The sequence below is a fragment of the Ylistrum balloti genome, unplaced genomic scaffold (assembly GCF_031769215.1).
Source record: "Ylistrum balloti isolate Yb309-2 unplaced genomic scaffold, AGI_CSIRO_Ybal_v1 Utg370280, whole genome shotgun sequence".
In the NCBI taxonomy this organism is placed as follows: domain Eukaryota; kingdom Metazoa; phylum Mollusca; class Bivalvia; order Pectinida; family Pectinidae; genus Ylistrum; species Ylistrum balloti.
Window position 1 is genome coordinate 731852 of NW_026782215.1, and position 24081 is coordinate 755932.

The 24081-nt window shown below is 36.6% G+C and overlaps 2 protein-coding genes across 2 annotated transcripts; both read left to right on the forward strand.

Annotated features, from left to right (window-relative positions):
* Positions 1 to 9087: 9087 nt before the first annotated feature.
* Positions 9088 to 11143, forward strand: LOC132552795 (large ribosomal subunit protein mL43-like). The gene is made up of 3 exons (XM_060216989.1): positions 9088 to 9263; positions 10273 to 10379; positions 10679 to 11143. The coding sequence occupies exons 1-3, from the start codon at positions 9133 to 9135 to the stop codon at positions 11038 to 11040; spliced, it is 600 nt and encodes a 199-aa protein (XP_060072972.1). The 5' UTR covers positions 9088 to 9132; the 3' UTR covers positions 11041 to 11143.
* A 380-nt stretch (positions 11144 to 11523) lies between these two features.
* Positions 11524 to 13162, forward strand: LOC132552815 (uncharacterized). Its single transcript, XM_060217009.1, has 2 exons — positions 11524 to 11918; positions 12940 to 13162. Exons 1-2 carry the CDS (start codon positions 11659 to 11661, stop codon positions 13160 to 13162), a joined length of 483 nt encoding a protein of 160 aa, XP_060072992.1. The 5' UTR covers positions 11524 to 11658.
* Positions 13163 to 24081: the final 10919 nt, after the last annotated feature.

Here is a 24081-nt window from a genome sequence, read left to right on the forward strand (position 1 = left end):
TATAGGTTGGACAAGGAATCTGAATTAAAAAAATGCCTGTGATAGTTTCTTTCAGACACAAACGAAAAAAAGCAGAATACGATGAAATACTCAAGAGTCAGATTTTGATATTCATATCACAACATCGTATTTTTTCCCTTTGTTAGGCAAGTTTTATGTTTTCTTTTCATTTTTTAAAATTTCACTTTCAATGTACTTAATCTCTGCACTCTGAAAATGTCATAGGAAACTCAACATTCGCAGCAAATCATTTTATTGGTTTCAGAAATTTAAATCTGACCAATCGTTAGGCTACAGTGTTATCTACAACAGTACTGACTGTACCTAATGAAGATGGGCGTGTTATAGGCTCCATAGTTTGCCTGTCGGTCCCGTGGTTGCATACCTTGCTCAGACTTGAAAACGTAACATTACTAAGTTGGATTGACCATTGTTAACATGGTGGGTGTTGTCAATGCAGCAGAATACGCTTACTCTTTTGAAACATATTGCATCCTTCTCCTTGTACTTTTTCAGGAGTCTCCATGTAAATCTTCCTTTTGTTCATATTTTGTCCGCGGTTTATAAAATTGGAGTTTGGGTTATGATTATGTTGACATGCGTGTATTTTTTTCTCTGTTGTTTAATTTCAATGTCAACTGGTACCTTCAGTAATGGTATGGCATGATATTCCATGGATGCATAGGTATATCAACCAGAAAACAAATGAATTTTGAGTATCCAACACCTGATTTGATTATGTATATCAGGAATGAATATTCCTACATCGAAACGGTCGCTGTGACCTAGATTGTTGGTAGCCTAAGTATTGTCCTTAAAGGGGACATCCCTCTCCAGCGGTCCATAACAAAGGTTTTCATTAAATAAAAAGATTAGTATTACACATCTGTATGTTAGCGTCATCAACTGACTCTCTACCTTACAAATGATTAAATTCCAGTCAAAATGAAGATGATCTCCAAATATAAAAAGCCGTATCGTATTAACATTGCATTCGCATTCCATCTGAAAATTATTGTAAATGCTGATGAATACTACGTTACAGTAATATACCAATGAACTTGATTGCTATACATTGTACAGACGAAAACGCCAGTACGAAACCAGAGAAGGGTCTTGAGATTCAGTGTAAACACTAACTACAGTGTGAAAACAGAGAAAGGTCTGGAGATTCAGTGTTAACCCTAACTACAGTGTGAAAACAGAGACGTGTCTGTAGATTTAGTGTAAACACTAACTACAGCATGAAACCAGAGAAGGGTCTGGAGATTCAGTGTTAACACTAACTACAGTGTGAAACCAGAGGAGGGTCTGTAGATTCACTGTAAACACTAACTACAGCGTGAAACCAGAGAAGGGTCTTGAGATTCAGTGTTAACACTAACTACAGTGTGAAGGCAGAGAAGGGTCTGAAGATTCAGTGTTAACACTAACTACAGTGTGAAGACAGGGAAGGGTCTGGAGATTAAGTGTAAATACTTACTACAGTGTGAAGACAGAGGACTGTCTGGAGATTCAGTGTTAACACTAACCACAGTGAGAAACCAGAGAAAGGTCTTAAGATTAAGTGTAAATACTTACTACAGTGTGAAACCAGAGAAGGGTCTGGAGATTCAGTGTTAACACTAACCACAGTGAGAAACCAGATAAAGGTCTTAAGATTAAGTGTAAATACTTACTACAGTGTGAAACCAGAGAAGGGTCTGGAAATTCAGTGTTAACACTAACAAAAGTTTGAAACTAGAGGAGGGTCTGGAGATTCAGTGTAAACACTAACCACAGTGTGAACCAGAAAAGGGTCTCGAGATTCAGTGTTAACACTAACAAAAGTTTGAAACCAGAGGAGGGTCTGGAGATTCAGTGTTAACACTAACTTCAGTTTGAAACCAGAGAAGGGTCTGGAGATTCAGTGTAAACACTAAATACACCGCGAAGGCAGAGAACTGTCTGGAGATTCAGTGTAAACACTAACTACAGTGTGAAACCAGAGGAGGGTCTGGAGATTCAGAGTTAACACTAACAAAAATTTGAAACCAGAGGAGGGTCTGGAAATTCAGTGTTAACACTAACTTCAGTTTGAAACCAGAAAAGGGTCTGGAGATTCAGTGTAAACACCAACTACAGTGTGAAACCAGTGAAGGGTCTGGAGATTTACTGTAAACACTAACTACTGTGTGAAGGCAGAGAAGGGTCTGGAGACTCAGTGTTAACACTAACTACAGTGTGAAGGCAGAGAAGGGTCTGGAGACTCAGTGTTAACACTAACTACAGTGTGAAGGCAGAGAAGGGTCTGGAGATTCAGTGTTATAACTAACCACAGTGTGAAGGCAGAGAACTGTCTGGAGATTCAGTGTAAACACTAACTACAGTGTGAAGGCAGAGAAGGGTCTGGAGATTTAGTGTAAACACTAACTACAGGGTGAAACCAGGAAAGGGTCTCGAGATTCAGTGTAAACACTAACTTGAATATATATAGGTGTACAAATTGTTTAAAGGTAAAGACATAATGCAGATTTAAGCTGTTATCTCGAAGTATTTTGTAGAGATTAGCGAGGATTAAAGGTCCATATTGGAAACAAACATCTTCTGTGGTCCAACTAATACAATTTTACGGGTTTATATGACTTCTCCTCAGGTGATTACAAATATCTTCTTGCATGTATAGAGGATATCTAATGGTTCCTCGTTTAATATCACATATATTCCGCGGGTATGACAGAATATCTATATGTTTCACGAGTGTGAAAAACGAATGAAAAATGTAGGTATATTCTGTCATGCGAGTGAAATATATATGATATCTCAAGGGAAAGGTGTTGATTTTCTATTTTACCGATTATTTAAAAGAAAAACAAACGGATACAATTCAGATCCAAAACATAAATATATAGTCTTCTTCAAGTTCGGGAAACATAAGCGCGCTCTTTCAAGTCAGAAAGTTTGACGTTACGCTTGACAGCAAAATAATGTCATTGACGTCATTTCAAATAGATTCTACACTCTTATGTTACCTGCTGGTTAGGATCGCTTATAAAGCTGTTTTTGAATAACAAAAATTAGAAAAATAAAAATAAAATAGAAATCTTAACAGAAATTATTATTACCCATTCATCCAAGGGTTCGTTTACATCCGGAAAGGAAAATCGACATATTTCAATGCAGTGACTGAGAAGTACCGCTTTGGTTGGTCAAAAGGTAGAAAGTTATATCATCACCGGAACAATAAGGTCATCACTAACATTTTATCAAATCGATAATTTCCTACATTATACTGGAAAATTTTGAAATTCGAAATTACAAATATGAATACATATAATGAAAGCAATAATAGACGATAAAATCACATGTAAAAAAGAAATGATACATAATTTAAAAAAACAGACAGTACATACCTTTGGTTAAGTGTCCGGAATTTCAGGTGTTTTGGAATCGTTTTGTTGTTGCATCTACCACATTTGCTGTCCTAATGAGAATGCAATAGAATTCATATTGATATTGAATTACCAGAAAAATAAATCTAATACAGCAACGTACACAGCATGAGTAGATCGATTTTCATTGCAATCTATCGGATACATCAATGTCTTAAATTCGATGTTGCGCCATACAAATTGATCATTTCTTAATTTCATGTCGCGATAAGACATCCGCAAAACATTCTCAGGCGTCTATGACATGATATTTTATGCACTTTTCACACTTTAGCAGCTATATAAAGAAAATAAGTTGGCATCGCGTTCTGCTCATGTACAACTTGATCAAGTATTAGATATTTCAGGACAATGCCCGCTGATGCGAGCATACCAGCCAGACTAGCCGCTGAGAGTGGAGGGATCCATTGTTGATAGAAATCGTTAGCGTGGTGTCTGTTAGGTTTATCCTCCGCCACTGGCACAACAGGCATGAACCGCTAAATGGCCACCTATATTTACCTATAGCAGTGTTGAGATGGACGAGATGAATACAATTATCTAACCATTGTGTTATGTATTTCGTTGATTAATATCACCAGTTTGCAAGTAGTAATTAATTAAGCAAGGTATTCAAACACGGACACAACATCTATCTGTCAATTGTTACCGACATATCAGGGCGGCAGCAATCTGTGAAAAAAATCTGTCTGTATCTACATACGACATAAACGCGTGTTTCCTGTCCGTAGCCATTTCTCTACAGACTTAATGTTCTATATATGTGTTACTTTATCGCCCCGTGAAAAGTCAGGGTCATTCCTTGAAGGAGTTGGTGACTACCTGACTGACCAACATGCGGGAAATCCGTCGCATGCCATTCAAGGCGTTACGGACAAAGTGTCGTCCCCATGGGCACGACCACGTAAGCGTAGTGCCCTCAATATAGTTTAGGAATTGCCTTATATTGACATGTTGGTGATAGTTACCAAAAAAATCATAGAGCTTGGTAGAAAGCTATTCGTGTTTATTTAGCTATATGAAAAGACCGAGATAAACCGCTGATGTAGACGAGTCTTTCATGTTTTTGATTTCCTATTTTGTTAGGTATATACGATGGACGTGGTCAATAAATGTATTGTTATTAAAAGATATGATGTCAACAATATATCTGAAAATGAAATTCTATAAATGTATGGAAGCAAAAAACACGTCCCAAAATTTTAATAAATTTCGTACTTTGCAATACCAAATGGTTTTAAAACAGCATTAAGTACATATTTATATTCTTAATCGCGCCATTAGAATTAGGTCTGAATGTGACGTTTCCATGACTACATCGACACTTCATCAGACAAAAGACGAAGTAGACTAGCATTGATATATATGTAGCGCACGAGATGGTAAGGAATCGACCGAATTTTTCGGCTTTGCTATAATCCAATTTTTATTGAAGTATTTATGTAGAAAATAGTGTGACTGACGAGATAGTAGCAATACACTGTAGTCGCTTTGTTTACTGATTGTTGATATATGTGTGTGAGATGTCTGTGCCACCCACACCCTCCCCCCCCCGCCCCTTTCTCGTTTCGGTATAGTACTGTTCCGCTGTGGCGTATCCTAATGGCCTTCTATGACCTGCCATCTATAAACTTTGTTTCCCTGTCGACTATTTTGGAATTTTCCCAGTCAATGATAAATTTTTGCTGTGCGGAATGATCTGTACGTGCCGATTTACTGATCTGGAACGGAGATTGCTTTCGCTCTGATCTGGTAAATTTTTTGCCATCTTGGTGTTCCGTGACTCTCTGATGATCATTCAATTGGACCCCGAATCTCCTGCCATTTCTTCGATATACAGGTCTTGCATCTTTTCTTGTATATGCGTTTTCGTTGGTTACTTTATCCTTAGTATTTCGGAGAGTCATATGAGGTTTCATTGCTGTTCTAACGTCATGACCACAATAAACCGTCCGAAAGGTTTCTTTGTTTTTGATGTAAGGAATGACTACCTGTCTTTCATTTTGTTGTTATCCTTGATATTTCGTCACTTTGTCTTTTCTTTGCTGACGTTTACGTTCTTAACTTTCTCCGTTGCTCAATCAGGGATTCCTGATGGCGCTGATGTGACTCATACACTACATACATGTACGTGAGTGGAATTATGTTTCCCACAGGTAATTTGTCTGATGAAAGTGACAGTATAGTCTTAATCTTCCACTGGTTGTGTTAAATGAATTATCTCATCGACTTGTCTTACCAACCCGAAAAAAATGTTCCGAAATATGAATCGTGTCACTTTACCTGTCAAGCGAGAATGTGTCAAAATAGAAACGCACTTTATCAATTATCATAAAATAGCATTTATTACAGTGATTCATCTAAATTTCGTATCAAATCATCCAAAAAGAGTCATTTGGATTTTATTAGTTATTAACATAGGCGGTCGGTTAGCTCAGTATTAACTCGCTCGCCTTCATTTTGGCGATCGGGATTCGACATGAGATGATATGGGTCACCTGTCCGACCATGCTATTTTACCCGCGTACACTTGTGTCCTCCCACACTGAAAAATCCTTCGAGCGCTTTCATTCGGGCAAAGAAAACTTACTATTTTGTGACATAAGTTGATAGAACATTTGTTTTGCAATTGTGAAATAAAGAAAAAAGGAAAAGTTTAATATTTACAGTCACACAGCTTCGTGATGAATCTCAACAGACGCAATGATTTTAAGCTTGATCAAGAAAATGTGATCTTGTCTTCACTGATACCGGTTGTAAATGTTTCCAAAATGTGGGTAAAAGCACCAACAGTAATAATTTGATCTTGGAACTACATTATTTTGTTCTTGTTCACGTTGTCAATGACGCCTGTCTCCGTCTTCAGATGTTCGATTGCATCCATTGCTGTCCTAACCCAGTATATAAAGTAATATGCATACGTACTTTCAATGTTTTAAGAAAATCTGTGGTTATCAAAACAAAACAGAACATATATAAGTGTGTTGTTGTTGGACTGATTACATACATTTGATTGTATTTGCATAGAAAATCAGATTCCCCGTCAATAAAATCAAATTATATTGTTTTTCAAAGACGGATACATGTTTTTTAAATTGAAATAACTCATTTGTCGGTCTTAAGCATATCTGAACGTTTTCGTTGCATTAGGTAACTACTATGACAACCGCACTGTTAATTTATTTCCTCTTGTCATGCTAACTGAGTCGGAGAGATGAGAATCGGGTCAATGAGCTACCTTGACACGTTATTGATCGAACAAAACATCATTACTTGTTCTAGTCAAAGACATGGCAAATTATAGTTCTCTCGCGTATATTTATCATTGTAAACGTTGCTAATAAAAAAAATTGAATGTTGATACAATAAAAACTTGTGTGCTCGTTCTCTGCAGACACAAAAGTGTCCTTTAAAATAAATGACATGTTTATGATAGATGCCATAAGGTAACTATGTTCACGTTATAAATCTTATTCGCTCTTATCCCCTGCTTTCTTCATTTGAATTCTATCAATCCCGTTTTCAGATGAAGTGACCGATCGGTGTGTCATTTAACTATGTAGATGTATATATAGTATTTAAGTTTCTAAATGTCCTGTGAATGACCATACGCACAGCAATTGTGCTGATGTTGGCAGTATTACAACTACGTCAACTGACCAGTGACGGTCATCACGCAAATTAGACTGTGGTGATCTAGCCCATATCAGTGACATTATATGGTGATTAAAGTTAATCTCCGTCACTCAATTGAAAAAGTAATTATTGCTTACAAAAAATCAGGATTTTCTGCCGACAGTGATCGGGTTTTACATACCATAATAGTCGCAATGTCATATTAAAGCTGATATTTAACAGATTTATACTCTGGGCTGTCCACAATGTGAATAGTATTGAACATATGATTGTGTTATGGTAGTTACAGCCAATTTTCCTGCTTTTGATCAAATCTGTTGGGATAAATGATTATCAACGGCTATCAATAATTCTAAAAGTAGACTTTTTCAAGGAAGTCTGATTGCACTCTAAATCATTATTCTAAGAGCAAGTCATTATCTTTTATGCTTGAGGCAGTGAGATATAGTCACCGAGGTTCAATTGATTACATGTGATCAGTGCTTTCGTGTCGAATTCTTGTCCAATTTATTGCAAAAGTAGAAGTGAGTAATAAAAAGAGATTGGTAAAAGAATGACCTATTGACCAGAAACAAACATCTGAGATGGCCACCATGGTCACGGTTCGTCTCTGAGGACACGTCCTTATAATTATTCAGGCTATCTGGAGCATCATTTTTAGTGTGTGTAGAACGTACATGTAACATATATTTCTATCTCGGTACTTACATGTAGGGGACGTATGCTTGTGTTTATGCATTACTAGAGATTAGATAATGAATTTTGTTTTTAACACGAGACACTGCCGACAAACACGGAAGCGGAGAAAAGTGAATCGAAATATGGCTCTTGAATGATTATGATCGTACCCTAATCCTATTAGTGTCGAGGACAATCATATATACTCAACAGGAATTAAACACGAACGCCATATTTGAGCTAGCGTTAGGCCAATGTATTCATTAGTAAATTGACGATTAGATTATGAAAATAAATTATCCACTAAAAATGCGTTACATAAATATACTTTTAGAAATAGTATAGGGATTTAGGGAGAAAGTAATAATTAAATGTATCATTCAAAATTGTTTTTCATTGTGTTAAAAAGAAAAGAAATGCGATATGCATGTGAAAATAACGATTTCTTTCCACAGTTATCATTTGATTGCCGACCCATGCACGAGTCGGTTATTTTCCTCATTTTTTTTATAGGGACGGGGTTCTGATTTCATTGACTCCGGGCTGATATAAAAGTCAATAGACGTTAGAATAATTCGGACTACACTTTACCGTACCACTTGGAAAAAGGGGACAAGATAACAGTTGAACGTAAGGAATCATATTGTCCTTGTCATTCTGTCCGATCTGATATTCATTTAATATATAAATGATATTTAATGGTTTCCCGTTTAATATCATATATATTTCACGAGTAGGACAGAATATTCTAAAATATAGATTCTGTCATCCAGTGAAATCAATATGAAAATTAAATGAAAAAAGGCCAATCCAAACATAAAACAATGCGGTATTTAAAGACAGTATGGGAAATACTGGCGTGTTGTTTGATGTCAAATAGTTTGAATAGGTTGCTTTACGTTGTATTTTGGCATTTTGTGTTGTTATCTGGTAAGAATCGCTTACAAAACTGTTGTGTTATACCAAAACTACGAAAGATATATCATAATTTTAAAAAAATCATTGCTAGTGATCATATACGTCTTCTTTTATCATCACCGACTTGATGCCTTAAGGAAATCACAGTATTATTAAATTGATAAGCTTAAATTCCTATATATCCATGCCATGGCAAAAATGTAATAAAAAAAGATGTTACCGGACAGATAACGTAATCATCTTCACAGCTTTAGGTTCAAAAGGTGAAAATGTATATAATGAATTTGAGTTTCAGTTTACAACCTGTTCTACAGTTAAGGCTTATGTAGTGTCTTTCTTGGATGGCAAAAGTTAAATTCCGGAATTTTATCCAGATGTTTCTTTCTTTTTTATTTGTAATATTCCATTTCCGGCGTGTTTTCAAAGTGGCGAGTAGGCAAAAGCAAGGACACCAGACTTCTTTGTGAACATGACGAACCGGTCTATGCCAAGTACATTCTTGAAGAATTCCATGCAAAATGGGCTTGGTCGTTATGTTTCTCAGCTGCAAAGAATCACCTTAAACTTCTGTAAATCTCACGCCAGCAGCTTAGGCATGAGGTAAGTCCAAACACGAGTTCGAGCTCGGTTAATTTTTTTGTATGAGCTCAATGTACGAATGTCGCCACGACTGACACAGTGATCACAGTTGTTGCCGTCGTTTATCATTACCATATCTTTACCATAAGGATAAAACAGCTGAATAATTTTGTTTTAATTGAGTATGAAATGCAGTTTTCCCTCGAACCTCCTTCTATACGAAGGGGGATAACTCGTGTAAATATTGACACAAAGTTCTTTTGGTAAAAGCTGTAAATATTTTTAAGTATATAGATAAATGGTGTCAATTCCCCCCCCCCCCCCAAGAAAATTGACCGTGTTATTTAAAGGTTTTGAAGAAATTATGGTACATGTATGTAACCCTGGTAAAATGCTAGCCACAATATACCACTCGGCTAGAGAGCACTTCTCTTCAGCTCGATTTGTTGAGTGTCACACTAGTAAGCCAGGGGTCCCAGATTCGATTCCTAGTGGAGGCACTGAAAGAAATAATGACCTCTGTTACATTGGCGCCCATATAGGGACCTGGGAATAGTTCTAAGCCATGCCCCACCGGCGTTGCTGTGACCCCTGGAAACTCAAAGACAAGTAATTTCCTGAAGGGGGAGTATGTAACCCTGGTAAAATACTAGCCGCAGTATACCTTTCAGTGAGAGAGAACTTCTCTTGAGCTCGATTGGTTGAGCGTCAGACTAGTAAGCCAGGGGTCCAGGGTTCGATTCCTAGCTGAGGCATTGAAAGAAATAAGGACCTCTGTTACATGTTTATCATAATTTAGTGTAATATACAAATGGATACCACGCTTTTCCTGTGTGCAAATTAAGTTTGTCAAATTTTACAAATGTCATGAAAACAAACAGTATTAAGCTGGAGACACTGCACAGTATGATCAAGCCACTGTTAAGAGAATGCAATAGACATATTTTTTAAATGTGACCGAATTATTTTTTCCAACCCATTTTGTTGATGCTTAGTTAAATGATATTTTAAAAAATTATTTTGTTTGTAGGGACTTCATTGAACACCACCTGTTGGATTTCTCAAAAGCAAATCCGGGAGTTGTAGTCTATGTTAAGCCCAGGAGACATAGATCACCCAGGATTGTAGCAACATTTCGTAAGTTTATATCTGAATACATCAGAAAAAAGATAATACAATAATATTACAAAATGTATATATAACACATGTGATGTTGTTAATTATCAATTATAAGTTTGAATAGAATTTCAGAAGTAAATCATGTATATTTTAGCTGACTGACATGTTCAAATCAAGATTGGTAAGTTAAATAAGATTTTTTTTATCTTATTATTTAGAAGTTCTGAGACTTCTGACTTGATGAAAATATCTTGATCAAAATAATTATACTGACAGCCAGTATTATTTTTATTACATCATTTTCTTTTATTTTGCAGTTAATGGCAATACCCAGACACTTAACATGTCTGCTTTACCAAAGGAGGACATTTGTAAATGGATGGAGTCGATGAGGACTCGATCAGGTGTGGAAATGATGAGGTTAAGAAAGACATGGCACACTGACACGCCTAGTATACAAGGTCCTTGGAATCCATTCATCTTCAAGGATCCCATTAATAATATCACATCATTTCCTGATCCTAAACTGTACAGCTGCGAAGAAGTTGAGACTAGTGCTAGCATGCGTCTGTTAAAACAAGCTGAGGAACTCAGACTTGGACAAATTACTGCTACTTCAGATGATTCCTCTGTACCAGAACAGTTAACTAGTGCTTCTGACTCAAGTTCAGGGTCATAAAATTGTTTATAATTTTATAAATTCGTGTATATGTGTTTTCATGTTTGTTTGTGATGGAACTGAGGTTTAATTACATATATTTGAATACAATTCTTGGCTGACATCTTCTGTTCTTTTATTTTGTGTTCAGTTCAAAATTACAATCTTAGGAAAATGTAGAGTCGTTCTGTCTTACTATTTCTCCAACTTGATGTTCATACAATACATTACATTTGACATAATTATACATATCAGTGTATGACAGTCTGAGAAGAAAGAAAATGTGTTTACTCTGAAGTGCTTAGTGAGCAAGATACAGCCAGTTAGATTATTCATTGATATCTTTATACAATAATTAAAATCAATGTTGCTCATGTGACTTTGCCAAGTAACAGTTTATCTCATGGAGAAAACAAGGTATTAAAGTGTACAATTAATGGCAACTTTTTACATATAAATATTCTGTTGTGTTAAGCGCAATAAATATCGAAAATAAAAACTAGCAACGGGTTGTCGAGATATCGCTGTTTAAACTTCCCGGTTCGCACATGTCACACACAAGCTCATTAGCGATTAGCCTCAACACCCGGATTTCCGCCTGGATTAGCGTGACGTCATAAGTGTGAAACAATACAGAAAATGCCTGCCGCGTATTTCGATTGCACAGACACCAGCTCGGAAGGATATTCTCCAAACGAAGATGACAACTGCGATTTGGATATGCAGTTTGAGATATCGGACTACGAACCAGACGAAGTCAACGGAATCAAGCCTTATCAGTTTGAACATGATTTTGAGACGGATTCAGAACCTGCCTCCGAGATTGACCAGGACGCGAACAACCATCATCATTATGAAATGGACGACAGGGACGCCGACAGACTACATTCACTGGAATGGTAATAATTAATAAAAAACCATGAGTATGCATTTATTTTTATGCCGTTGTGTCGATATATGCATATTTGATGAGTTTCATAGATGTCATCTAATATAGTGAATTATTTGCTTCTGCAAATGTAAATCAAAATATTGTGTACATATTTCACGATTCGTATTCTGTAATCGGCCATGCCTGGTCAGCTTGTGTTTTTGGTTTCCATTTCACGATGAACAAGCTATGTTCAGCTATATACGATACAATTACAACTTTTTGCCGACGTACATGTAAGAAACATGCTGGTCTATGTATGTTTTTGTTGTCATAAATTCGTCGAGTTGATTATTGTTTCTTATAATTTTGCGGGGTAAGAAAGTTGGACAATGTCGTGAAGGTTCTTTATCAATATACTGAGGTGAAAAGTTTTCTTGATCATGACAATCTTTATCCGACATTTACTTAATTCCACAATACTGCAAACAATAAACTTATCAGAACTAACAAGACGTCAACTGATTTGACCAAGAGTATTATACACATTATACTAATACTTGTACTATATGTAGGTAGTTAGATAGGGGCATACGTACACAGGTTTCAGATTAAGGAAGCATCCTTGCTTTGCTGGATCAATATCTTAACATTCTAGATTTGTGGTTAATCAGCTGACACTGTAATCCACATGTTGTAATTGCTGGACAACAGAAATACCTACCATCCATGGGTATGGTATTATTAAATCATGTCATCTTGAAGGATGCTGAAATATCACTATGTACCGGTATGTGAAACAGAAAAGTGAATAATCCCATTGAGTGCGCCAACTGGGAATCCAACCCCGGTAGCCGACTAGCTGGTGTGACAACCAACGCCTCTACCAACTGTTCTGAGCCAAAGAAGCTTTCTGCTAGCTCAGTCATCTGAGTGACAGACGCTGTATTTAAGTAGATCTATACATTACACCAAGTTGACCAACCCGTTCCTATTACAAATGTATACCATAAAAATTAAAGGGGCTTTTTGTTTATGTTTTTGAATAGGTGTGACTGTCGCTGCTGCACAATACTGCCAACCATAGCGGAGAACAGGTGTTGTGAGGAGTTGGTCAGAGTAAGAGAGACCAGAGATGACCTCCCTCAACAAGTCCGCTGCATTACAGAGCATCCGGGATTCAGGAGTGTATGCCTGGACATCTACGTTCTACTGATGGCGTACTACCAGTACAGAGTACTGCATGGGGAAATTCCTGAATCACCTGAGTAAGTCAAAAAGTGAAATTACTTAATACACAATAGACAATAAATTATAATTCTTCATATTTATTTACAATGATTGAAAATAAGAACATGGATACATCCAATATAATCATAAATGTATAATTAAAACAATAAAGATAAAAGATAGTATATATACAATGGCATCCCGTTTCATATGAAATACATTATATTTCACCAGTGTGGCCATTTTTGTTGTTTTTAGACCACCATCTGCAAAGTCACACTCACTTGTAATTTGTACTGGTATTATCAGTAATAAGGAAACATTTAATTTTCTGTTTGTGACATCTGCTGATATCTTTTGTGATAATAAATTTTAATTTTAACAATCACTTTTTTTATAAAGTTTGTTTCAATATGACTATGGTCCATATATATACAATGTTCTTTATAATGTCTGTCCAAATTCTGGTATTATGGTATAGCAATATGTATTAATCAAACCATAAAAAAGGATGTAAATTTATATATACCAATATCTTAAAAATAAATCGATGTTTTTTATTTCCAGACGATACAGATATACAGCATATTGACAGTTTGTTTGTTGGTGTTGGGGGTATTTAGGAAAGACCATCCGTGTTCCTCTTCCATCATGTGCCGTTTCCAAGATCAGGGAAACCTTCCCATCACCAGATGGAGAATACAAGGGATTCAACTTCCATTCAGATTGAAACGGGAACCCAACAGCTGCACTGCATCCTCTTTGATTGGTTTAACAAATGAACTACACAATGCTGGAGGTGTTACGGTTAAAATGTCTTTTTTGGACGCTTTCAAGGAAGTTTCCTCCACCGTGCTCATCACACTGTCCGTCAAACTCTGTACATAACCTGAAAAACAGACAAAAAGACTTTATAAAATGTTATAGTCAACACTTGTAATGAGTTTAACATGAAGTTTCATAGGGCATGTTGGTCAATCACTTTATTTCATGTACAATTGATAGTTGATTACAGGATACCTGTTTATAGAAGTAACTGCAGCAATGTGCCTTGGAAGTCTCATATTTGATAAGCAAGTTTGTGTGTAATGAGAATGTGCAGTCTACATTGTCATTAAAGCTTATTAGTTTATATTTTATACACGAGTTGATTGGGTTTTTTTAGCGTATTGCGATGGAAATCAAATGTAAAATGATCTTCTGGGCAAATAATGAAATTTAAATAGCTTACATGTAGATGCCATTTTATTTCACATGAAAGCAGAATTTTATGATAGATATTTTACATACAATATGTTGCTGCTTCCTTAACCTCCCTCACAGTGTACTCACCTTTCTTGTCCGCCCTTGTTTGTAGCCCTGGAACGCCTGCTGTTTTCATTGTAGTGCATGGCAGCAAGAAGTAGCCTTAAAATTCAAAAATCAATTGATTGCTTTAACATACTTATCACAATGCATTTCATTTTGGCAGTTTCACAGAGGCCAGCTAGGAATAAAATGTTTTTTACTGTAATTCAGAGTAACATTAACCTCAAAAATCCACATAAACCCAGATCTGTTGTCTATGGGCTAACTAATGCCCCCTGCATTATGTCCAACAGATGGTCAAAATCCAACGTTTTGGACTGGCCGAAAAAATAGATTACCCATGTAGATCTACAAGCCAAGGATTGTTGCTAGCTATCAATTTTCATTGAAATCCATCCAGAGGTTAAGGAGGGGCAGATCACTTAGTCTACATACAAAGAGATTCCAGTATATTGCACCTATCTTCATGTGGTTGGTGGAAGGGGGTTATGATAATCAGTAAATGTCAGATTGGTTACTGAAGAAGATACCTACAGTTCATGCCATGGTATGAAAAACCATGCATCTTTTGAGCAAATTGGTTCACAGCGGAATAATACCCTTCCGGTTCAATTATATTTTCAATGAATTAGAACAAATGATTTCTAGCTATTTATTATACCTGTAATTAACAAATAAGAATTACTTTGTGTAAAATTCGTGATATTTTGAAAATGACCATGTATGTGTGGTGTCAAGTATTCTCAACATTGAATTTTTTTTTCCATGTAGCATTTTAACAGTTGGAGTTGTAGATTGCAAATTTCCATCAAATTATCTAGTTACAGAATATCAATCAGAATTCCGTAAGTAGCTAGTTATTACAAAACCACATAAGCAATATCCACTCTATATCTTTGTATCTGCAGGTGAAGAAACATCAAAATGTCCATTCTCTCATCACAGCTCAATCAGCACCTGCAAAAGAGGTCATTTTCTGATGTAGACATATTTATGTTGAACAACTGTAGTGATGACTAAGTGTCCATGCAAACTTAGACTTACATCCACCCTTCATTTATTGTGAAGAATTATCCAAATCTAAAAATAGAATGAGAACTCCTTGATCATATATTTTAAAACCAGAAATAGATATGATAAAATTGTAAAGTTGAAATATGAATTTATTTCCAACATCTAGTTGTATGAACGTTATCTGAGTGAAGCCTTTTTGTGTTAATATAAGAAACGATAAGATATCCAAGTGCTTTTGACGACCTAAAATCAACACTGCATACCCAGGAAAGTCACAGTAATTAGAGAGGAAAGTCTTGTCAGTCTAGGATCCAAAGTACGTATCATATCTACGTGTACAGTGTAATAATAGGAGTTATTCCCCCTAGCCTAAAAGCAAGAACGCTAAAGACCTATACGACATTTACATTGATACTAATTATGCATATTCTTTTGTTTCAAGACAAGATGCTACATAATAACAAATATGTTTTCGGGCAAATTGTTGGGAACAACTGAGTAAAAAGCATTGCGTTTACAAAATAAGCTTTCGACAATATGACCTAAACGAGAACAAGCCGTGGATACCTTCAGAGATGGTACAGAATTAAGTCGTGAATATCCTGAGTGATTGTACAGAATTAAGTCGTGGATATCCTGAGTGATTGTACAGAATGAAGTCGTTGATATCCGGAGTGATTGTACAGAATTAAGTCGTCAATATCCGGAGTGATTGTACAGAGTTAAGTCGTGAATATCCGGAGTGATTGTACAGAGTTAAGTCGTGAATATCCGGAGTGATTGTACAGAATGAAGTCGTGGATATCCTGAGTGATTGTACAGAATGAAGTCGTTGATATCCTCAGTGATGGTACAGAGTTAAGTCGTGAATATCCGGAGTGATTGTACAGAATGAAGTCGTGAATATCCGGAGTGATTGTACAGAATGAAGTCGTGGATATCCTGAGTGATTGTAGAGAATTAAGTCGTGAATATCCGGAGTGATTGTACAGAATTAAGTCGTTGATATCCTGAGTGATTGTACGGAATTAAGTCGTGAATATCCGGAGTGATTGTAGATAATTAAGTCGTGAATATCCGGAGTGATTGTACAGAATGAAGTCGTGGATATCCTGAGTGATTGTAGAGAATTAAGTCGTGAATATCCGGAGTGATTGTACAGAGTTAAGTCGTGAATATCCGGAGTGATTGTACGGAATTATGTCGTGAATATCCGGAGTGATTGTACAGAATTAAGTCGTGATTATCCGGAGTGATTGTACAGAGTTAAGTCGTGGATATCCTGAGTGATTGTAGAGAATTAAGTCGTGAATATCCGGAGTGATTGTACAGAGTTAAGTCGTGAATATCCTGAGTGATTGTAGAGAATTAAGTCGTGAATATCCGGAGTGATTGTACAGAATTAAGTCGTGATTATCCGGAGTGATTGTACAGATTTAAGTCGTGGATATCCTGAGTGATTGTAGAGAATTAAGTCGTGGATATCCTCAGTGGTGGTGCAGAATGAAGTCGTGGATATCCTGAGTGATTGTAGAGAATTAAGTCGTGAATATCCGGAGTGATTGTACAGAATTAAGTCGTGAATATCCGGAGTGATTGTACAGAATGAGGTCGTGAATATCCGGAGTGATTGTACAGAATTAAGTCGTTGATATCCTCAGTGATGGTACAGAGTTAAGTCATGATTATCCGGAGTGATGGTACAGAATGAAGTCGTGAATATCCGGAGTGATTGTACAGAATTTCGTCATGGATATCCTCAGTGATGGTACAGAATTTCTTCATTGATATCCTCAGTGATGGTACAGAATTTTTTCATTGATATCCTCAGTGATGGTACAGAATTTCGTCATTGACATCCTCAGTAATGGTACAGAATGTCGGTATTGACATCCTCAGTGATGGTACAGAATTTCGTCATTGACATTCTCAGTGTTGGTACAGAATGTCGGTATTGATATCCTCAGTGTTGGTACAGAATTTCATTATTGACATCCTCAGTGATGGTACAGAATTTCGTCATTGATATCCTCAGTGATGGTACAGAATTTCGTTATTGATATCCTCAGTGATGGTACAGAATTTCGTTATTGATATCCTCAGTGATGGAACAGAATGTCTTCATTGATATCCTTAGTAATGGTACAGAATTTCGTCATGGATATCCTCAGTGATGGTACAGAATTTCGTCATTGACATCCTCAGTAATGGTACAGAATGTCGGTATTGACATCCTCAGTGATGGTACAGAATTTCGTCATTGACATCCTCAGTGTTGGTACAGAATTTCGTTATTGATATCCTCAGTGATGGTACAGAATTTCGTCGTAAATATTCTCAGTGATGGTACAGAATGTCGTCATTGATATTCTCAGTCATGGTACAAAATTTCTTCATTGATATCCTCAGTGATGGTACAGAATTTCGTTATTGATATCCTCAGTGATGGTACAGAATTTCGTCGTAAATATTCTCAGTGATGGTACAGAATTTCGTCATTGATATCCTCAGTGATGGTACAGAATTTCGTCATTGATATCCTCAGTGATGGTACAGAATTTCGTCATTGATATTCTCAGTGATGGTACAGAATTTCGTTATCGATATCCTCAGTGATGGTACAGAATTTCGTTATTGATATTCTCAGTGATGGTACAGAATTTCGTCATTGATATCCTCAGTGATGGTACAGAATGTCGGTATTGATATTCTCAGTGATGGTACAGAATGTCGGTATTGATATTCTCAGTGATGGTACAGAATTTCGTCATTGATATCCTCAGTGATGGTACAGAATGTCGGTATTGATATCCTCAGTGATGGTACAGAATTTCGTCATTGACATCCTCAGTGATGGTACAGAATTTGGTCATTGACATCCTTAGTGATGGTACAGAATTTCGTCATTGACATCCTTAGTGATGGTACAGAATTTCGTCATTGATATCCTCAGTGATGGTACAGAATGTCGGTATTGATATTCTCAGTGATGGTACAGAATTTCGTCATTGATATCCTCAGTGATGGTACAGAATGTCGGTATTGACATCCTCAGTGATGGTACAGAATTTCGTCATTGACATCCTCAGTGTTGCTACAGAATGGCGGTATTGACATCCTCAGTGATGGTACAGAATTTCTTCATTGATATCCTCAGTGATGGTACAGAATTTCGTTATCGATATCCTCAGTGATTGTACAGAATTAAGTCGTGGATATCCTCAGTGATGGTATCGAATAAAGAAGGTGATATCCTCAGTAATGGTACAGAATTTCGTTATTGATATCCTCAGTGATGGTACAGAATTTCGTCAATGACATCCTCAGTGTTGGTACAGAATTTCGTTATTGATATCCTCAGTGATGGTACAGAATTTGGTCATTGACATCCTTAGTGATGGTACAGAATTTGGTCATTGACATCCTTAGTGATGGTACAGAATTTCGTCATTGACATCCTCAGTGATGGTACAGAATGTCGGTATTGATATTCTCAGTGATGGTACAGAATGTCGGTATTGATATTCTCAGTGATGGTACAGAATTTCGTCATTGATATCCTCAGTGATGGTACAGAATGTCGGTATTGACATCCTCAGTGATGGTACAGAATTTCGTCATTGACATCCTCAGTGTTGCTACAGAATGGCGGTATTGATATCCTCAGTGATTGTACAGAATTTCGTTATCGATATCCTCAGTGATTGTACAGAATTAAGTCGTGGATATCCTCAGTGATGGTATCGAATAAAGAAGGTGATATCCTCAGTAATGGTACAGAATTTCGTTATTGACATCCTCAGTGATGGTACAGAATTTCGTCAATGACATCCTCAGTGTTGGTACAGAATTTCGTTATTGATATCCTCAGTGATGGTACAGAATTTCGTCAATGACATCCTCAGTGTTGGTACAGAATTTCGTTATTGATATCCTCAGTGATGGTACAGAATTTCGTCGTAAATATTCTCAGTGATGGTACAGAATTTCGTCATTGATATCCTTAGTGATTGTACAGAATGTCGGTATTGACATCCTCAGTGTTGGTACAGAATTTCTTCATTGATATCCTCAGTGATTGTACAGAATTTCGTTATCGATATCCTCAGTGATTGTACAGAATTAAGTCGTGGATATCCTCAGTGATGGTATCGAATAAAGAAGGTGATATCCTCAGTGATGGTACAGAATTTCGTCAATGACATCCTCAGTGTTGGTACAGAATTTCGTTATCGATATCCTCAGTGATGGTACAGAATTTCGTTATTGACATCCTCAGTGATGGTACAGAATTTCGTCGTAAATATTCTTAGTGATGGTACAGAATGTGGTTATTGACATCCTCAGTGATGGTACAGAATGTCGGTATTGATATCCTCAGTGATGGTACAGAATGTCGGTATTGACATCCTCAGTGTTGGTACAGAATTTCGTTATCGATATCCTCAGTGATGGTACAGAATTTCGTTATTGACATCCTCAGTGATGGTACAGAATTTCGTCGTAAATATTCTTAGTGATGGTACAGAATGTCGGTATTGACATCCTCAGTGATGGTACAGAATTTCGTTATTGATATCCTCAGTGATTGTACAGAATTTCGTTATTGACATCCTCAGTGATGGTACAGAATTTCGTCGTAAATATTCTTAGTGATGGTACAGAATGTCGGTATTGATATCCTCAGTGATGGTACAGAATTTCGTTATCGATATCCTCAGTGATTGTACAGAATTAAGTCGTGGATATCCTCAGTGATGGTATCGAATAAAGAAGGTGATATCCTCAGTGATGGTACAGAATTTCTTCATTGATATCCTCAGTCATGGTACAGAATTTCGTTATTGATATCCTCAGTGATGGTACAGAATTTCGTCGTAAATATTCTCAGTGATGGTACAGAATGTCGTCATTGATATTCTCAGTCATGGTACAAAATTTCGTCATTGATATCCTCAGTGTTGGTACAGAATTTCGTTATTGATATCCTCAGTGATGGTACAGAATTTCGTCGTAAATATTCTCAGTGATGGTACAGAAATTCGTCATTGCTTTCTCAGTGATGGTACAAAATTTCTTCATTGATATCCTCAGTGATGGTACAGAATTTCGTCATTGATATCCTCAGTGATGGTACAGAATTTCGTCATTGATATCCTCAGTGATGGTACAGAATTTCGTCATTGATATTCTCAGTGATGGTACAGAATTTCGTTATCGATATCCTCAGTGATGGTACAGAATTTCGTCATTGACATCCTCAGTGATGGTACAGAATTTCGTCGTAAATATTCTTAGTGATGGTACAGAATGTCGGTATTGACATCCTCAGTGATGGTACAGAATTTCGTCGTAAATATTCTCAGTGATGGTACAGAAATTCGTCATTGCTTTCTCAGTGATGGTACAAAATTTCTTCATTGATATCCTCAGTGATGGTACAAAATTTCTTCATTGATATCCTCAGTGATGGTACAAAATTTCTTCATTGATATCCTCAGTGATGGTACAGAATTTCGTCATTGATATTCTCAGTGATGGTACAGAATGTCGGTATTGATATTCTCAGTGATTGTACAGAATTTCGTCATTGATATCCTCAGTGATTGTACAGAATTTCGTCATTGATATCCTCAGTAATGGTACAGAATTTCGTCGTAAATATTCTCAGTGATGGTACAGAATGTCGTCATTGATATTCTCAGTCATGGTACAAAATTTCGTCATTGATATCCTCAGTGTTGGTACAGAATTTCGTTATTGATATCCTCAGTGATGGTACAGAATTTCGTCGTAAATATTCTCAGTGATGGTACAGAATGTCGTCATTGATATTCTCAGTCATGGTACAAAATTTCGTCATTGATATCCTCAGTGTTGGTACAGAATTTCGTTATTGATATCCTCAGTGATGGTACAGAATTTCGTCGTAAATATTCTCAGTGATGGTACAGAAATTCGTTATCGATATCCTCAGTGATGGTACAGAATTTCGTCATTGACATCCTCAGTGATGGTACAGAATTTCGTCGTAAATATTCTTAGTGATGGTACAGAATGTCGGTATTGACATCCTCAGTGATGGTACAGAATGTCGGTATTGATATCCTCAGTGATGGTACAGAATGTCGGTATTGATATCCTCAGTGATGGTACAGAATGTCGGTATTGATATTCTCAGTGATGGTACAGAATTTCGTCATTGATATTCTCAGTCATGGTACAAAATTTCGTCATTGATATCCTCAGTGTTGGTACAGAATTTCGTTATTGATATCCTCAGTGATGGTACAGAATTTCGTCGTAAATATTCTCAGTGATGGTACAGAAATTCGTCATTGCTTTCTCAGTGATGGTACAAAATTTCTTCATTGATATCCTCAGTGATGGTACAGAATTTCGTCATTGATATCCTCAGTGATGGTACAGAATTTCGTCATTGATATTCTCAGTGATGGTACAGAATTTCGTTATCGATATCCTCAGTGATGGTACAGAATTTCGTCATTTACATCCTCAGTGATGGTACAGAATTTCGTCGTAAATATTCTTAGTGATGGTAGAGAATGTCGGTATTGACATCCTCAGTGATGGTACAGAATGTCGGTATTGATATCCTCAGTGATGGTAAAGAATTTCGTCATTGACATCCTCAGTTGTGGTACAGAATTTCGTCATTGACATCCTCAGTGATGGTACAGAATTTCGTCATTGATATTCTCAGTGATGGTACAGAATGTCGGTATTGATATTCTCAGTGATGGTACAGAATTTCGTCATTGATATCCTCAGTGATGGTACAGAATGTCGGTATTGATATTCTCAGTGATGGTACAGAATGTCGGTATTGATATTCTCAGTGATGGTACAGAATTTCGTCATTGATATCCTCAGTGATGGTACAGAATGTCGGTATTGATATCCTCAGTGATGGTACAGAATTTCGTCATTGACATCCTCAGTGATGGTACAGAATTTGGTCATTGACATCCTTAGTGATGGTACAGAATTTCGTCATTGACATCCTCAGTGATGGTACAGAATGTCGGTATTGATATTCTCAGTGATGGTACAGAATGTCGGTATTGATATTCTCAGTGATGGTACAGAATTTCGTCATTGATATCCTCAGTGATGGTACAGAATGTCGGTATTGATATTCTCAGTGATGGTACAGAATTTTGACGTGGGTACTCTCATTGATGACACAGAATTAAGGGTTGGATATCCATAGTGATGGTACAAGCGGTATTTTAGTTGAAACGCTAAATAAATGAAACGAGAGCACCATATGAATAAGAGAGTACAAGGAAATTACAACCAGGTGTTTCAAAATGGTATACAAATTTTTATTTATCGACGACACCTGTTAAGTAAAGATACCAATGGTGAAGGCAGAGAAAAGTCTCCAAAATCTTTAATGTAGTGAAGCGGTTAGGTCAATAATCAAGATAATTTGTTTTGTGCAATGTTTAAAAAATAATATATACCAAAAAGTATCATTTAAAATTGATGAAACAAAAATGTAATTATCTCAATTTTTATATGTTTGTTTACTATGTTTTCTCTTTGTGAACAGACGGAGTCATCTGGAGGTAGGGTCTCCTTGTAGAAGTTGGTAACTACCTTATTGAACAACATGACGTCAAGACGAATGAGGATAAAATGACATGCCTAAGGACACAACCACGTAAGCACAGTTCGCTCTATTCTTTAGCTTTCTTAGAAACACAAACCTCCACGTATAAGGGTTTCGAACCACATGCCTCGGATCTTCACAATTCCGTTTCTATTTAGAATTTGGTGCATTTGCACCAGTGGACTGACATGCAGGTCAGGAAATGTTGGAAATCTGTCAAGCGATTTATCTAGTGCATCATAACCAGCAGTGATCCATAGCGACTCCACATGTTATATCAGTCTGACTGTACAGCGTTTCCGGTTAAGGTTAAAAGGATACATTCATATTTTATATTCATATTAAATTATTAAAATCACATTTGAGATATTCTGAAGTAAATCACTATGAGTCTGGTACAAGTGAAATATTTCCAGGTAGGTTTAATACTTAATCAAGATGTAATCCGACCATGTCTGTCTATATTTCTTATTTCACAATTATAGTCAAATGCAGCGTTGTGATAAAACGATAACATACACCGACGAATCTTTTGTTTGTTAAGATATGTAATTCTACAAGTATATCGTAACGTACTGTGCGTTCCCTATAACGACCAAGTATCTTTTCACCGATGGATGACTCTGAGTTTCTTAACATCTAGTATCATGCCATCGATGTCATTCTTCAACATTCTTCCAACAGATCTTTTCAAGGTACACAGCTGCTACCTGTGCCCTGTAAACACTAATCTTTTCAGACATCCAGTTTCCATTTGATGTTTCTGTCAACGATCCCGATATATTTTTCTTTCTTCTATTTCTGTTGTCTTTTCATTTGATTACATATAACTATTTATTTCTTAGTGCCAGCTATCCTATTTATCTGTAATGTATTTTAATTCTATGGAAGTATCATCACACGCAAATTATTAATATCCTTGTCTTTCCAACCGATGATGTCATGTTTTAATAGATACCCAAGGATTTGTTCCCAGTATCACCAGCTGACTGATAACTTA

Excerpts from the sequence above, each read along its gene's own strand:
- LOC132552795 (XM_060216989.1), top strand. The coding sequence starts at position 9,133 with ATGACGAACCGGTCTATGCCAAGTACATTCTTGAAGAATTCCATGCAA. Across the intron at positions 9,264-10,272 it reads GCCAGCAGCTTAGGCATGAG|GGACTTCATTGAACACCACC; the intron begins GTAAGTCCAAAC and ends TTTTGTTTGTAG. Across the intron at positions 10,380-10,678 it reads CAGGATTGTAGCAACATTTC|TTAATGGCAATACCCAGACA; the intron begins GTAAGTTTATAT and ends TTTATTTTGCAG.
- LOC132552815 (XM_060217009.1), top strand. The coding sequence starts at position 11,659 with ATGCCTGCCGCGTATTTCGATTGCACAGACACCAGCTCGGAAGGATAT. Across the intron at positions 11,919-12,939 it reads AGACTACATTCACTGGAATG|GTGTGACTGTCGCTGCTGCA; the intron begins GTAATAATTAAT and ends GTTTTTGAATAG.